Raw genomic sequence first — 17,398 nt, forward strand, 5'->3', positions numbered from 1 at the left:
GTGTAGACGGTTGTGAGTTGGAGAATCGCGGTCCAGAAGTGATGCCATCTGGCGGTGGGACAATCATGCAGTGTGATGCTTGGACCACGTTCCCCTTCTCAGACATTTCCAGCCTTGTGGTAGGTGAGCACTCCAGAAATGGTCTCAACCAGCAGAGTCTCCAAGCCAGACCTTTAAGCGTCTCAATGTGGTGTGGTAATCACCTGCTTCCGAAACTTGGAAAACATTTTATTTGTAAGGGTTACACCGTGTTGTCCACGTGAGGTCCTAGAGGTAAGTAAGTAAGTAATTTTTATTTATATAGCGCTTTTCCAGACCAGGGTCACAATGCGCTTAAACAATCAAAGCAATATTCAATTAAGTATATACTGTACTTTAAAGATCAAGATAAAACTGATAACACAACAGGAGTTCCAGAAAATCAAGGAAAAGCCTGAACAAATAGAAACGTCTTAAGATGTTTCTTAAAGGAGTCAGTCGATCCATCAAGCACAAAGATAGAGGAATATCGTTCCAAAGCTTAGGAGCAACAGCCTGGAAGGATTTCTCTCCTCTGGTCCTGAACCGTGTGCGAGGAACCATCAGTAGATTCTGATCCACAGACCTCAGAGCCCGAGCTGGGGTGTAAGGCTGGATCAGATCACTGATGTAAGGAGGAGCCTGACCATGAATAGATCTGAAAGTAAGAACCAGAATTTTAAAGTTGATCCTGAAAGAAACTGGAAGCCAGTGAAGAGTGAAATGATCGGAGAAATGTGAGTTCTTCTACTTGAGCGGCTCAGAATTCTCGCTGCAGAGTTCTGAATCGACTGCAGGCGAGACAGCTTCTTCTTGTTAAGACATGAACACAAACTGTTGCAATAGTCCAGACGAGAAGAAATAAACGCATGGATTAAAAGCTCCAGATCATGTTGTGACAACATTTTCCTAAGTTTAGAGATTTTTCTCAGTTGAAGGAAACAGTTTCTGGTCAGTTTTATACAGTGTTGAACAAGAGACATGTCTTTATCAAATACAACACCCAGGTTTCTCAGGCTCAGTTTGACAGACTGACCTAAGTCACCCAAGTACTGACTCAACCCTGAACCTTATCATCAGGAGCAATCACCAGAGTTTCAGTTTTGTTCACATTTAGCTGCAAAGTGTTTTCACTCATTGTTTGATTTCTAGCAAACAATTGACTAAGCTGTTCAGCCTCTGGGGCTCAGTTGGATCAAAAGAGCAGTATAGCTGGATGTCATCAGCAAAAATGTGATAAGAAACATCAGGAAATCTCTGAATGATTTTACTGTTAGATTTGAAATTATTATACACTATACGTATACGCCATAAGTTAAATTATTGCTAAAAAGATAATAAAAATATAGAGTAGAAATTACTAGCCTCATCTAAGAGCTTAAACGTTTGAATACACATTCACAATCAACATTTCACTTCATACTGATATGCACTGTCTCAAGGCTAGCTTGAAAACAGACTAGAGATTAATCAGCGACTTAATGAAGCATCTGTCTGTCTGCTCAGTTCACACCTGTGGGCATGAAACAAAAGGGCAAAATGGAACACACCCAAAAAAGGGGGGCTGGAAGACAAAGGAACTTGCCCACACAACAGGCAAGGAAGGAAGTTACTCTCCAGGTGACCCGAGACATGAGCTAACATAAAAGAACCACTGCCCCGGAATAGGCGACCCCCTGGACAGGAAACTTTCCCTTAAATAGAAAGAAGCCCCATAACCCGAGACCATCTTTCCTAGAGCTATTGACCTGTAGAGCTGCCGGCAAAGATCGAGTCCTTTCGATCGTAAAGTTGTATCTTTGTTTGACTTGTAGCGGCGAATAAACGACCCGTACACTCTGCATTTTGACCTTTTCTCTCCATAAAGCAAAGTATTAAGACCCGGACGTGACGTCGTGTTGGAGCGACAGAAACAGACTAGTTTTAATCGTTTTATTACCGAGGGGAATCAAGTACAGCAAAAACAATAAAGGACCCAGAACAGAACCTTGAGGGACTCCACACAACAGATCTGCCGATTCAGACCTCATTTTATTGACAGATACACTAAAACTGCCCAGAAAGGCATGATGAGAACCATTCTAACACAGACCCAGACAGTCCCACTTCATCCCTCAGTCTTCTCAGCAGGATCTGGTGATCAACTGTGTTAAAGGCTGAGGACAGATCCAAGAGAACCAGAACAGTGAATTGACCCGAGTCAGCCGACATCATGATGTCACTGGACACTTTCAGTAAAGCTGTCTCTGTAGAGTGATGTTTACGGAAGCCAGACTGAAACTTCTCATGGATGTCGCTCTGATCCAGGAACAAAGACAGCTGCTCAGACACCACCTTCTCCAAGATCTTGGACAAGAAAGGGAGCTTAGAAATATGGCTGAAATTACTGAGGTCAGTTGGGTCTAAGTCTGGCTTTTTGAGCAGAGGCTCCACAATGGTTTAAATGCATTTGGAAAAAACCCTGTGGAAAGGGAGAGGTTCACCATATTGGTAACCCAGGGGCCAATAACATCAAATACTTTTATAAAAAGCCTACAAGGAAGGACGTCATCTGAGCAAGAGGAGGGTTTCATCTTGTTCACTAGTGCCGAAATATCACCCAAAGATACAGCAGTGAAGGAAGACCAAGAGGAGGAGAGGGGCTCTGAGACAGTAGGGGTTCCACACAAAAGAGAGATTTTCTCTTTGATCAATTTAATTTTGTCAATGAAAAATCTCAACAATGCATTGCTGTCAGCTTCACAGAAGACAGGCGTGATTTGAGGAGCAGAAGACACGAGAGAATTAATCGTGTCAAACAACACTTTGGGGTTTCTTGTTTGTTGCTACAGGTTTTCTGATGTTATCAGATCTAGCAGTTTCCACCATCTCATTGTAAGAAGACTTCAGATCCCTGAGATAAGGTAGAACTTTACTGATCCCTCAGGAGTTCTCCTTCGGGAAATTGTTTGTTTTTTTGAGTGAAGTCTATGCACCTCAAGTTTAGTGGACTTCCAGAGACGCTCAGTCTTTCGACAAAGTCTCTTCAGACTCAGGAGATCTTCATTTGTCCAAGGGCAACATTTTTTCTGAATTTTCAAGTTCAATTTAACAGGTGCCACTTGATCCAGTATTTCAACCCAGTGAATAGTGAAACAGTGAATCAAACTGTCCACGTCTGGGCAGTCATCAAAGGAGAGAGGGTCAAACGTAGCAGAAAAACTGTCTGCAGTATCGGCTGAGATGAAACGTCTCTGAGACCTAACTTTCAAAGGCTTAGGTTCAGGGATGAAGTCCAGGTTAAACAAGACAAGAGAATGATCAGATGAACATCATGTACAGATACAATAAAAAAATGTCCAGGCCAAGAGTAAAAACTAAGTCTAAAGTGTGGCCTTTTTGATGAGTGGGTTCAGAAACATGTTGCTCAAAATTAAAGGCTTCTGTTAAAGTTAAAAGTTCTTGAGCAGAGCAAGATGTGACGTCATCAACATGAAGAATAAAGTCTCCAAGAATAAGAACAGATTCCATTTGAATAATGGAAGATGAGAAGTCACTGAAGTCTTTCAAGAACAGCAGGACCAGGCGGGCAGTAGATTGACACACAATAGAAAGGTCTTGTAGAACCAACCAAGATCATCTGAGACTCAAAAGAAGTGAATTCCTGTGTCTGAATCACTTTGCAAGAACAGCTCTCCCTAAAAACTGTAGCAAGACCTCCCCCATGACCAGAGAGGCGAGGCTTCCCCAGGACAGCGCTCCCTACTGGACAGAGTTTGTTCATATGAATAAACCGGATCTTCTTCTCGGTCTCTTGTGGAAATCGCCCGGTACCCGAGAGATCAAACTATATTCCGCAGAGTCCGAGTCGATTAGAAGCAAAGGTGGGAAACTCACGGGACGTTGGTAACAGTCGTGAGTGAAGTCCTCCATCGACTCTCTGATGTTGAAAACAGCATCACGATCATAGAGACATATCTTTAGTGATATGAACATAATATCCAGACAAGTAGTCGTTAAAACGACTGTTTTTGGCAATTATTGCAGGAGCTCACGTTCTAGCAGCCGATCAAAGGCTCACCGGAAGCAGAAGGTCCCATGCTTTACGCTGTCAGAGCAGCAAATAATATCTTAAAAGGTTTTTCACAAGCACACCCTCGTCGTCTTGTGAATCATTGCAATGAAGGCACAGCACAATGTTCTTCATCAAAGGAAAAGAATGTTACAGGTTGTCACTGAAACATGAGATACACTAGACAAGACTGTTGTGTATCTAAGCCAGCAATAAGCAGTGAGATGTGATGCTTTCTGTTCCTGGAGGATAGAAGCCATATTACTAGGAACTACCTGTTAGTGAGTCACATCATCGTCAGTATTTGAAGGGAGTCATCATTTGGACTTCCTTCTGAAGAGATAAACAATGATGTCTTTATAAGTATCTCTCTCACTCTCAGAGACTCGGATCTGCCGGCTTCTTCTTCACCTCCCGTGATCTTTCACAATCCAACTTGACTCTTTTTCTATTTAAAAGAAAATATTGAAATCACAATCTTTACACAGTTCACTCCTTTTACGCAATGATTTTAGAAAGAACTCCTTTCTCTCTCTCTCTCTCTCTCTCTCTTTCTCATTGCAAACGCATGTCCTCACAAAACTATTCATGTTGTCTTGTCAGTTGTTAGATTTAAATTATTATATACATATACGCCATACTTAAATGAATGCTAAAAGATAATGAAAATATAAAGTATAAATTACTCGCTTCATCTAAGAGCTTAAACGTTGACTACACATTCACAATCAACATCCACTCAGACTTATTTACTGGTTCAAGACAAGCTCGGATCAGGATTAGATACGACACCGGTTATTTAAAAACATCTGTTTATCTGCAAATCACACCTTAAATCGTAGATCAAAGAACGAAGCAAGACACACCCGGGAAAGGGGGGATAAAAGACGGAAGAGAAGATAACCCCCGCCCGAGAACAGTTGAATGATTAGATTACAAGAAAACAAATTAGGATGCGTCTCTGCGGGTGATCGTGATACAAAGAACTTAAAAGAACCATTTGGCCGGAAAGAGACGACCTTCCGGACGTGCCTAAAATATAGGGATGTTTCTACAGATCTGGACCTTTTCTCTCGGGACTATTGACCTGTACAGTCGCCGGGACAAAGTGCGTCCGGTCGACCGTAATTGAAAGCTTGTATTATGTTTGACCTGAAGCGGCGAATAAACGACCCGTGACACTCTCTGGATTGTTCATCTCTCTCCACGATGCAAAGTATAAGACCCGGGACAGAAGTTCATGCAAATCATTTTCAGAACAGTGAGAGTGTTTCATGCCTTCCAGGCATTAATCAATAACTAGATTTTCTGCCAGAGAGGAGGGAGATTGTGGATCTATGGAAAAAGGAGGAGCCAGTCTTTTTTAAAAGTCCAGCACTCACTATTCTTTTCATGAGAGAAGTCAAACATGGAGGCTCTGCTAACAGTCCTTCTTGCCATCGCTGCCGCAGCTCTTGGTGGTTTGTACCTGTTGGGAGTTTTCCGACAGCAACGTTCCGGAGAGCCTCCTCTGGACAAGGGGCTGTTTCCATGGTTGGGTCATGTTCTGGAGTTCCGCAGAAACACGCTTAAATTCCTGGAGAGGATGAAAGAAAAGCATGGTCATGTGTTCACAATACAGCTTGGCGGCCACTACGTGACTTTTCTTCAGGATCCGTTTTCTTTGGGAGCTTTCACAAAAGAGAGCAGAGAAAAATTGAATTTCAACAAGTATGCTGCTCACCTGGTCCGTAGAGTATTTGACTACCAAGTGATGGAAGGTGATCATGACATCCTTATTCTATCCAGCAACAAGCACCTGAAAGGAGACGGACTGGAGGTCATGACTCAGGCTATGACAGCTAACCTGCAGAACCTGATGCTTCACAACATCAGATCTGAAGAGGACCAGAAAACCTGGATTGAAGATGGACTGTTCATGTACTGCTACAATGTTGTGTTCAGGGCTGGCTACCTGTCCCTGTTTGGCAACAAAAGTGAAGGAAGTGAGGAAAAGGCTAAAGAGAAAGACAGAAGCGAATCAGAAGCTTTGTTCCATGAATTCAGGAAATACGACCAGCTCTTTCCCAACTTGGCTTATGGGATTCTGACCCCCCAGAAACGGTTGGAAGTACAAAGACTATCGGAAATCTTCTGGGACGCTTTGTCCTTGAGAAAGATCAGGTCCAAAGACAACATCAGTGGATGGGTTAAAGACATGTCTCAGGCCAAAGAAGAGATAGGGATGAACGAAGACATGATCGCCAGATGCATGTTCGTGCTTCTCTGGGCGTCGCAGGGCAACACCGGTCCCTCTTCGTTCTGGCTCCTCCTCTACCTCATGAAGCATCCAGAAGCCATGGAAGCTGCCAAGAAGGAAGTGAATGACATTGTGAGTCAATCTGGACAGAAGGTTCGTGGAGATTGTCCTTTACTGGACGTGACTCGAGAAATGCTGATGAAGGCAACGATCCTAGACAGCATCATCGAAGAGACCCTCAGACTGACAACTGCTCCCCTCCTCACCAGGGCAGTGCTCCAGGACATGAGCATCAAGATGTCCGACGGTCGTGAATACCTGCTCCGTAAAGGTGACAGGATGTCAGTGTTCCCCTACATTGCTGTTCACATTGACCCAGAAATCCACCCTGACCCTCTCTCCTTCAAATACGATCGCTTTCTCAATCCAAACGGGAGCAAGAAAACCAGCTTTTACAAAGGAGGAAAGAAAGTCAAGTATTACACCATGCCCTGGGGTGCTGGGATCTCCATGTGTCCAGGAAGGTTCTTTGCCACAAATGAGCTGAAACAGTTTGTTTTCCTTATGCTGGTCTACTTCGACTTCGAGTTGAACAATCCTGAGGAGAAGATCCCGGAATTTGATGTCCGACGATTCGGCTTCGGAACGATTCATCCCGAAAAAGAGGTCCAGTTTCGGTACAAACTTAAATACTAAACTAAAATGTTTTAGACTTCAATTAGTTCAACTGATCTTGAGTGTCAGATTTGTTTTTAATTGACATTCAAGTAAAAAAGTAACGTCAGATTACCTTAAATACATTTTCCTATTTTAGTCTTTTGGTTCTTCTTGCTTTAAACTTTCATTCTTTATTTGATTTTACCTTGAGAATAAAGATCACATATTGTCTAAAGTACCTACAATCTCTGCACTTATTCTTTACATGGTGTCACTATAAAGATGTTAATGTATGTATTTATCACAAACAAACACTGGCACACGCGTGAAGTGAAAGATTGTCTTACTCAGCTGTACTTGTTTCAAACTGTCAATAAAGAGACGGCTTCTTAAAACATCTGGTGTCTTTTCTGATATCACACGTTACATTTATTTTTCAAAACTAATTTCTTAATCATCATTGTTATTTTAAATATATAACTGTTATTAGGGCACCTGTGGTGTGACTCTACACTCACAAAAATACATTTGGATGCCGGGTCAAAGGTTTCAGCCCTGCAGCCTGGCCACAGTCCTCTTGCTAATGTCCTTTAATATCCGTAGAGCACATGAACAATATGTATAAACTGTATCCATAATTATTAGGAAAGTCATGAGGTCAAACAATGTATTAATTGTTTGCTGATAAGTGAGATGTGCCAAAACAAACCATTTTTTATAGCCTCCTTGCTGCAGGATGTGTTGAATGATGGGAAAACAGGACGAGTAGATCAGTATAAAAAGTCAAGTTTTTCAACTCGGAGTCAAACATGGAGGCTCTGCTAACAGTCCTTCTTGTCATCACTGTCGCAGCTCTTGGTGGGTTGTACCTGTTGGGAGTTTTACCGGAGAGCCTCCTCTGGACAAGGGGCTGTTTCCATGGTTGGGTCATGTTCTGGAGTTCTGTCGAAAAAACATTGAAATTCCTGGAGAGGATGAAAGAATGACAGTAATGTGTTTACGATACAGCTGGGCGAGCATTACGTGACATTTCTTCAAGATACATTTTCTTGGGGGGCTTTCACAAAAGGGGAAAAACATAGATTTCAACACATTTTCTGATCAATTGGTCTGTAGAGTGTATGACTTCCAAGTGGTAGAAGGTGATCTTAACAACCTAGTTCTGTCCAGCAACAACCACATGAAAGCTGATAACCTGAACATGTCTCTTTGACAGCTAACATGGTATGAAGCATCCAGAAGCTATGGAAGCTGCCGACAAGGAAGTGAATGACATCGTGAATCAATCTGGACAGAAGGTTCGTGCAGATGTTCCCATTATAGACGTGACCCGAGAAATTCTGATAAAGGCAAACAATCCCGAGAGAATTCCATTTTTGGTACAAACTAATATTTTAAACTAATGTGCTAATAAAAAAGCACAAGCATAATGAAGAAATAATACATGATTATTTAATTTGTGTTTTATACCATGTGAGTTCTGGGGATGGGCAGTGTTGTAGATGAGGAACATGGGTCGTGGTCAAAACAATGACCTCAAAACGTGATTTATTGCACTTTTCATAAATAAACCCAACCAGCTGAGAACAACAAAGATCTGGTCATTGACCGAAGCACCAAATATTTAAATATCATTACATGATCAAATATTAAATTCCTTTTTTTAATAAGATATTTGCTTTCTTTTTACTAAATGTTACCAGTAGAAAACAGTGAATGCATTCTGATAAGAAGTTGGTGGAGACATTATACGTGTGATTAAAAAAGTAATTGTTGCTGCAGCGTAAAGAGGTATCGAGTGTTAGTCAAATTTAACTATTTTTATTTGCAGAGAAGTGAGATGTGACAATACAAAAATTTTATTTTTAGCCTCCTTGCTGCAGGATGTGTTGAATCATGGGAAAACAGGACGAGTAGATCAGTATAAAAAGTCAAGTTTTTCAACTCGTAGTCAAACATGGAGGCTCTGCTAACAGTCCTTCTTGTCATCGCTGTCGCAGCTCTTGGTGGTTTGTACCTGTTGGGAGTTTTCCGGCAGCAACGTTCCGGAGAGCCTCCTCTGGACAAGGGGCTTTTTCCATGGTTGGGTCATGTTCTGGAGTTTCGCAGAAAAACGCTTAAATTCCTGGAGAAGATGAAAGAAAAACATGGTGATGTGTTCACGATACAGCTTGGCGGCCACTACGTGACTTTTCTTCAGGATCCGTTTTCTTTGGGAACTTTCACAAAAGAGTGCAGAGAAAAATTGAATTTCAACAAGTTTTCTGCTCACCTGGTCCGTAGAGTATTTGACTACCAAGTGATGGAAGGTGATCATGACATCCTTATTCTATCCAGCAACAAGCACCTGAAAGGAGACGGACTGGAGGTCATGACTCAGGCTATGACAGCTAACCTGCAGAACCTTATGCTTCACAACATCAGATCTGAAGAGGACCAGAAAACTTGGATTGAGGATGGACTGTTCATGTACTGCTACAATGTTGTGTTCAGGGCTGGCTACCTGTCCCTGTATGGCAACAAAAGTGAAGGAAGTGAGGAAAAGGCTAAAGAGAAAGGCAGAAGCGAATCAGAAGCTTTTTTCCATGAATTCAGGAAATACGACCAGCTCTTCCCCAACTTGGCTTATGGGATTCTGACCCCCCAGAAACGGTTGGAAGTACAAAGACTATCGGAAATCTTCTGGGACGCTTTGTCCTTGAGAAAGATCAGGTCCAAAGACAACATCAGTGGATGGGTTAAAGACATGTCTCAAACCAAAGAGGAGAGGGGGATGAACGAAGATATGATCTCCAGATACATGTTCATGCTTCTCTGGGCGTCTCAGGGCAACACCGGTCCCTCTTCGTTCTGGCTCCTCCTCTACCTCATGAAGCATCCAGAAGCCATGGAAGCTGCCAAGAAGGAAGTGAATGACGTTGTGAATCAATCTGGACAGAAGGTTCGTGGAGATGGTCCTTTACTGGACGTGACTCGAGAAATGCTGATGAAGGCAACGATCCTAGACAGCATCATCGAAGAGACCCTCAGACTGACAGCTGCTCCCCTCCTCACCAGGGCAGTGCTCCAGGACATGAGCATCAAGATGTCCGACGGTCGTGAATACCTGCTCCGTAAAGGTGACAGGATGGCAGTGTTCCCCTACATTGCTGTTCACATTGACCCAGAAATCCACCCTGACCCTCTCTCCTTCAAATACGATCGCTTTCTCAATCCAGACGGGAGCAAGAAAACCGACTTTTACAAAGGAGAAAACAAAGTCAAGTACTACACCATGCCCTGGGGTGCTGGGATCGCCATGTGTCCAGGAAGGTTCTTTGCCACAAATGAGCTGAAACAGTTTGTTTTCCTTATGCTGGTTTACTTCGACTTCGAGTTGAAGAATCCTGAGGAGAAGATCCCGGAATTTGATGTCCGACGATTCGGCTTCGGAACAATGCAGCCTGACAGAGACGTTCAATTTCGGTACAAACTCAAATATTAAATGGTGTTTAAAGGTTAAAATGGTTCAACTGATCTTCATTGAATGCTTGATTTTGAGGAAACTTTTAATTTTAGAAACATTTCATATATATACAAAATATATATTTCCAAGTATCTCTATGCTTTAAACCTTCCTTCTTTTCCCATTTTTACTTCCAGATTAAATATTATGTATTGAAAACAGACTTTTACAATATCTCTCCTTTTTCTTTCCATTGTTTCACAATAAATATGTTTTTTTACTCACATGTGTAGAGTGAAAGGCTATGAAGTTGCACACACACATTTGAAACTTTCAAATAATATATATTTTTTAATGAAATATTATTTCACAAATGTATAATATAATCCCCAGAATTTAATTTAAGAGTTTGTATCTTTAATTTTGGCCCAGTATTTTTGCATTTTGTGCGTACTGAATGTAATGCCAAAGGTTCAAGTTGCAGTTGTTTTATAAAGACACAAAACCTAATTATGCACAACAGCCAAAAGATATAATAAATCATAACAAAGTTATAAGGTTAGGATTTGATCCAAATTTAAATTCAGTAGTTTTACTTTCAGCAAGAGGGTAATACACACATATTTTAGATTCCAGTCTGACTTCTCTCTTAAGCAAAGAACTGGTTGCAGTTACACACGATGTTGGTTATCTTACTTGAAAGGTTTTAAACAAATGGACACTTTTTTGGACACAAAAAATTATTGTTGTTCATGGCTAAACCAGCATACATTCCTTCAGAGATTTTCACCTGCAGTGAAGTCATCCGTACTCCCTCTCATCTTTCCCAGCACAAACATTGATAATCGAAACAATCAGCGAGAGAATAACTGTGTGTTTGGTTAATATGATAACTTTCCCATCTTCTTTTCCTTCTCTTCATCAATATTTGCATGTTAAAGACCTTCAACAATAAAGCAAAATATATCACCATCTATAAGTGACTAGTCATTATTCTTGTTTTCCTTTTGTTAGTATCTTTTGGTTACGTCCGCGAGGGAAACGTGTGGAGTCTCTCATCATGCAATTTCACAAGACGTATCCAGTCATTCAGGATCTCTCGTTGTCCAACGTAGATCGGTTTCCTTTGGCCAAACACAGCTTTGTTGTTTTATGAGTTTTCAGTGGCTTTGGGTCACGGATTACCAGGACTTAACCTGTGTGTAAATGTGTTACAGGGAGAGACTGTGTGTATGTGTTTGTGTGGGTCTCTTATTAAGTAAAGTCCTCAGAAGATTAACTTACTTTGTGTTCTTCTTTAATCCTCAGGACAATTTCATGTTGAACTCGTTGTAGATCATTGATCATCAGAGGAATTTTTTGAAGAATTCATTGTAGATCATTGATCATCAGAGCAATGTTGTGTAGACGGTTGTGAGTTGGAGAATCGCGGTCCAGAAGTGATGCCATCTGGCGGTGGGACAATCATGCAGTGTGATGCGTGGACCACGTTCCCCTTCTCAGACATTTCCAGCCTTGTGGTAGGTGAGCACTCCAGAAATGGTCTCAACCAGCAGAGTCTCCAAGCCCGACCTCTAAGCGTCTCAATAAGGTGTGGTAATCACCTGCTTCCGAAACTTGGAAAACATTTTATTTGTAAGGGTTACACCGTGTTGTCCACGTGAGGTCCTAGAGGTAAGTAAGTAAGTAAGTAATTTTTATTTATATAGCGCTTTTCCAGACCAGGGTCACAATGCGCTTAAACAATCAAAGCAATATTCAATTAAATATATACTTTAAAGATCAAGATAAAACTGATAACACAACAGGAGTTCCAGAAAATCAAGGAAAAGCCTGAACAAATAAAAACTTCTTAAGATGTTTCTTAAAGGAGTCAGTAGATCCATCAAGCACAAAGAGAGAGAAGACCGTTCCAAAGCTGAGGAGCAACAGCCTGGAAGGATTTCTCTCCACTGGTCCTGAACCGTGTGTGTGGAACCATAAGTAGATTCTGATCCACAGACCTCAGAGCCCGAGCTGGGGTGTAAGGTTGGATCAGATCACTGATGTAAGGAGGAGCCTGACCATGAATAGATCTGAAAGTAAGAACCAGAATTTTAAAGTTGATCCTGAAAGAAACTGGAAGCCAGTGAAGAGTGAAATGATCGGAGAAATGTGAGTTCTTCTACTAGAGCGGCTCAGAATTCTCGCTGCAGAGTTCTGAATCAACTGCAGACGAGACAGATCCTTCTTGTTAAGACATGAACACAAACTTGCAATAGTCCAGGAGAGAAGTCACAAACGCATGGATTACAAGCTCCAGATCATGTTGTGACAACATTTTCCTAAGTTTAGAGATTTTTCTCAGTTGAAGGAAAAAGTTTCTGGTCAGATTTGTTCAGTGTTGAACAAGAGACGTGTCTTTATCAAATACAACACCCAGGTTTCTCAGGCTCAGTTTGACAGACTGACCTAAGTCACCCAAGTACTGACTCAACCCTGTAAGCTTATCATCAGGAGCAATCACCAGAGTTTCAGTTTTGTTCACATTTAGCTGCAAAGTGTTTTCACTCATTGTTTGAGTTCTAGCAAACAATTGACTAAGCTGTTCAGCCTCTGGGGCTCAGTTGTATCAAAAGAGCAGTAGAGCTGGATGTCATCAGCAAAAATGTGATAAGAAACATAAGGAAATCTCTGATTGACTTTACCGAGGGGAATCAAGTACAGCAAAAACAATAAAGGACCCAGAACAGAACCTTGAGGGACTCCACACAACAGATCTGCCGATTCAGACCTCATTTGATTGACAGATACACTAAAACTGCGCCCAGAAAGGTAAGATGAGAACCATTCTAACACAGACCCAGACAGTCTTCATCCCTCAGTCTTCTCAGCAGGATCTGGTGATCAACTGTGTCAAAGGCTGAGGACAGATCCAAGAGAACCAGAACAGTGAATTGACCCGAGTCAGCCGACATCATGATGTCACTGGACACTTTCAATAAAGCTGTCTCTGTAGAGTGATGTTTACGGAAGCCAGACTGAAACTTCTCATGGATGTTGCTCTGATCCAGGAACAGCTGCTCAGACACCACCTTCTCCAAGATCTTGGACAAGAAAGGGAGCTTAGAAATATGGCTGAAATTACTGAGGTCAGTTGGGTCTAAGTCTGGCTTTTTGAGCAGAGGCTCCACAATGGTTTAAATGCATTTGGAAAAAACCCTGTGGAAAGGGAGAGGTTCACCATATTGGTAACCCAGGGGCCAATAACATCAAATACTTTTATAAAAAGCCTACAAGGAAGGACGTCATCTGAGCAAGAGGAGGGTTTCATCTTGTTCACTAGTGCCGAAATATCACCCAAAGATACAGCAGTGAAGGAAGACCAAGAGGAGGAGAGGGGCTCTGAGACAGTAGGGGTTCCACACAAAAGAGAGATTTTCTCTTTGATCAATTTAATTTTGTCAATGAAAAATCTCAACAATGCATTGCTGTCAGCTTCACAGAAGACAGGCGTGATTTGAGGAGCAGAAGACACGAGATAATTAATCGTGTCAAACAACACTTTGGGGTTTCTTATTTGTTGCTACACGTTTTCTGATGTAATCAGATCTAGCAGTTTCCACCATGTCATTGTAAGAAGACTTCAGATCCCTGAGGTGAAGTAAGGTTAGGTAAGGTAAGGTAGAACTTTATTGATCCCTCAGGAGTTCTCCTTCGGGAAATTGTTTGTTTTTTTGAGTGAAGTCTGTACACCTCAAGTTTAGTGGACTTCCAGAGACGCTCAGTCTTTCGACAAAGTCTCTTCAGACTCAGGAGATCTTCATTTGTCCAAGGGCAACATTTTTTCTGAATTTTCAAGTTCAATTTAACAGGTGCCACTTGATCCAGTATTTCAACCCAGTGAATAGTGAAACAGTGAATCAAACTGTCCACGTCTGGGCAGTCATCAAAGGAGAGGGGGTCAAACATAGCAGAAAAACTGTCTGCAGTATCGGCTGAGATGACACGTCTCTGAGACCTAACTTTCAAAGGCTTAGGTTCAGGGATGAAGTCCAGGTTAAACAAGACAAGAGAATGATCAGATGAACATCATGTACAGATACATTAAAAAAATGTCCAGGCCAAGAGTAAAAACTAAGTCTAAAGTGTGGCCTTTTTGATGAGTGGGTTCAGAAACATGTTGCTCAAAATTAAAGGCTTCTGTTAAAGTTAAAAGTTCTTGAGCAGAGCAAGATGTGACGTCATCAACATGAAGAATAAAGTCTCCAAGAATAAGAACAGACTCCATTTGAATAATGGAAGATAAGAAGTCACTGAAGTCTTTCAAGAACAGCAGGACCAGGCGGGCAGTAGATTGACACACAATAGAAAGGTCTTGTAGAACCAACCAAGATCATCCGAGACTCAAAAGAAGTGAATTCCTGTGTCTGAATCACTTTGCAAGAACAACTCTCCCTAAAAACTGTAGCAAGACCTCCCCCACGACCAGAGAGGCGAGGCTTCCCCAGGACAGCGATCCCTACTGGACAGAGTTTGTTCAGAATATAAAAAATAAATAAAGTATAAATTACTCGCTTCATCTAAGAGCTTAAACGTTTGACTACACATTCACAATCAACATCCACTCAGACTGATTTACTGGTTCAAGACAAGCTCGGATCAGGATTAGATACGACACCGGTTATTTAAAAACATCTGTTCATCTGCAAATCACACCTTAAATCGTAGATCAAAGAACGAAGCAAGACACGCCCGGGAAAGGGGGGATAAAAGACGGAAGAGAAGATAACCCCCGCCTGAGAACAGTTGAATGATTAGATTACAAGAAAACAAATTAGGATGCGTCTCTGCGGGTGATCGTGACACAAGGAACTTGAAAGAACCATTTGGCCGGAAAGAGACGACCTTCCGGACGGGAAATTTGCCTAAAATATAGGGATGTTTCTACAGATCGGGACCTTTTCTCTCGGGACTATTGACCTGTACAGTCGCCGGGACAAAGTGCGTCCGGTCGGCCGAAATTGAAAGCTTCTATTATGTTTGACCTGAAGCGGCAAATAAACGACTCGTGACACACTCTGGATTGTTCATCTCTCCCCACGACGCGAAGTATAAGACCCGGGACAGAAGTGACGTCGTGTTTTGATTGTTTTTGATTAACGCATGAACACACACACGTATGCACAAAATTATTGATTATTTATTTTTAGTACAGGCACCAACACAGACAAACAAAAAGAGTAATTTAGATTTATTTTACAAACAAAACGTCTCGTAGTCATTGTCAAGTCATGTTTGTATGTCAATGCAAGAAGTGGGGTACCATCGGATCGCACTGAAGGTTCAAATGGTCAACGTTATTTCATTGAACTATTACCCACTCATTGATGTGATGCGGATTAGTATTCATCCTTGTACGCAAATCATTTTCAGAACAGTGAGAGTTCTGGTTCTGCAGCTTAAAAGTCCAACACAGACAATGAAGTGTCCAAAATAGTTTGGCCACTCCCTCACACTCCCTACACTTCTTTCCAATCACAAGTAATGATAAGCAATCAGTGAGTGAGTAATAATGTGTGGTTGGTAAATATGACGACGTATCACTTTCCCATCAATGGTGCTTTCAAATGAAGTCATGAGTGCAGTTTGACACGGAAGAGGGCAAAGCTCGTGCAGCAGAGCAAACATGTCTGATGACGACACAAACAGATTCAATCATTCATTTGGATATTTAACATCAGGCAGTTTTTTTTTAGGATTTTTCTGAATTACAAAACCTGTGGTTATCTATCTTGTTTCATGCCTTCCAGGCATTAATCAATAACTAGATTTTCTGCCAGAGAGGAGGGAGATTGTGGATCTAAAGAAAAAGGAGGAGCCAGTCTTTTTTAAAAGTCCAGCACTCACTATTCTTTTCATGAGAGAAGTCAAACATGGAGGCTCTGCTAACAGTCCTTCTTGCCATCGCTGCCACAGCTCTTGGAGGTTTGTACCTGTTGGGAGTTTTCCGACAGCAACGTTCCGGAGAGCCTCCTCTGGACAAGGGGCTGTTTCCATGGTTGGGTCCTTGTCCACCATTTTTCATCCTTGTCCACCATCTTTCTTTTGACCACCATCTTTCATTTATGTCTCAAACGTCACGCCGCAGCTTAGCTCACTTTAAACACATCAGTGTTCATATGTTTGGGTTTCCGCTCGGATTTGTGGAACAGTGGGCTTTGAACTCACAACCTTAGACTTCACACTTGAGCAGGGACTTTTGCTCTGACCACCGAACCACCGCTGTCCACAAATAATCATTTGATTAGGATATATTTATATTGAATGTTTGGACAGAAGTGATACAAATTAGAAGGAAGGTTGGTGGGATTTGAACTCACAACCATGTGGTCTTCACAATGAAGCAATGACAACTGCTCTTACCACTCAACCAGAGCAGATACTATGATGACTGCTGAATTAACAGTTTTACACTTTAAATGTAGACTTGAGTAGTTAAAATTGTCAGTGGGGTTTGAACCAACAACCTGCAGAACTGAAAATTGCAGCAAACTAACCCACTGAGCTAGAAGTTCTTGATAGATCCATTGGTAATAATAATAGAAGACAGAGAAGTCAACGAAATGTCATCAAAATGAAGACGAATCATTGAAATATTAAATAATTAAACTTGTTCAGGTTGTGTCGCCCCCTGCAGGATCACAAGAGAACATCCTGTCAGGTCTTCGATAACAGGTCGACCATGAAGGTGAAGGAAATAAGTGGATTTGAACCCAAGTCATAAGAGGTCATGGATCTTAAAAAAAGGACAAGAAGTGTTACCACTCGACCACAAAGGCTGAGTTGTTGCCACAGAAGCTAACTTATAAAACCAGGTGACACTGAAGTTGAAGTGAAAAAGTGAAATAAATGTTAAGTTAAAGTGAAGTGAACAGGAAGTCAAAGGTGCAAAATTGGTAGTTGAACTCATTACAAAGAGTAGACTAAAGCGATTAAAAGTGTTGAG

General features: G+C 41.6%; 2 protein-coding genes across 2 annotated transcripts; both read left to right on the plus strand.

Moving 5' to 3' along the window:
• The first annotated feature begins 5,477 nt into the window (after positions 1-5,477).
• LOC148064245 (7-alpha-hydroxycholest-4-en-3-one 12-alpha-hydroxylase-like) lies at positions 5,478-7,004 on the plus strand. The gene has a single exon (XM_087811053.1). The coding sequence runs from the start codon at positions 5,478-5,480 to the stop codon at positions 7,002-7,004; it is 1,527 nt and encodes a 508-aa protein (XP_087667179.1).
• A 1,897-nt stretch (positions 7,005-8,901) lies between these two features.
• On the plus strand, positions 8,902-10,449 carry LOC148064246 (5-beta-cholestane-3-alpha,7-alpha-diol 12-alpha-hydroxylase-like). The gene has a single exon (XM_087811042.1). It carries the CDS (start codon positions 8,923-8,925, stop codon positions 10,447-10,449), a length of 1,527 nt encoding a protein of 508 aa, XP_087667168.1. The 5' UTR covers positions 8,902-8,922.
• The last annotated feature ends 6,949 nt before the right edge of the window (positions 10,450-17,398 follow it).

Source organism: Callionymus lyra, chromosome 16, assembly GCF_982586985.1.
Source record: "Callionymus lyra chromosome 16, fCalLyr1.hap1.1, whole genome shotgun sequence".
Taxonomy (NCBI): Eukaryota; Metazoa; Chordata; class Actinopteri; order Syngnathiformes; family Callionymidae; genus Callionymus; species Callionymus lyra.

Coding starts and splice junctions, on each gene's coding strand:
- LOC148064246 (XM_087811042.1), top strand. CDS start 8,923: ATGGAGGCTCTGCTAACAGTCCTTCTTGTCATCGCTGTCGCAGCTCTT.
- LOC148064245 (XM_087811053.1), top strand. CDS start 5,478: ATGGAGGCTCTGCTAACAGTCCTTCTTGCCATCGCTGCCGCAGCTCTT.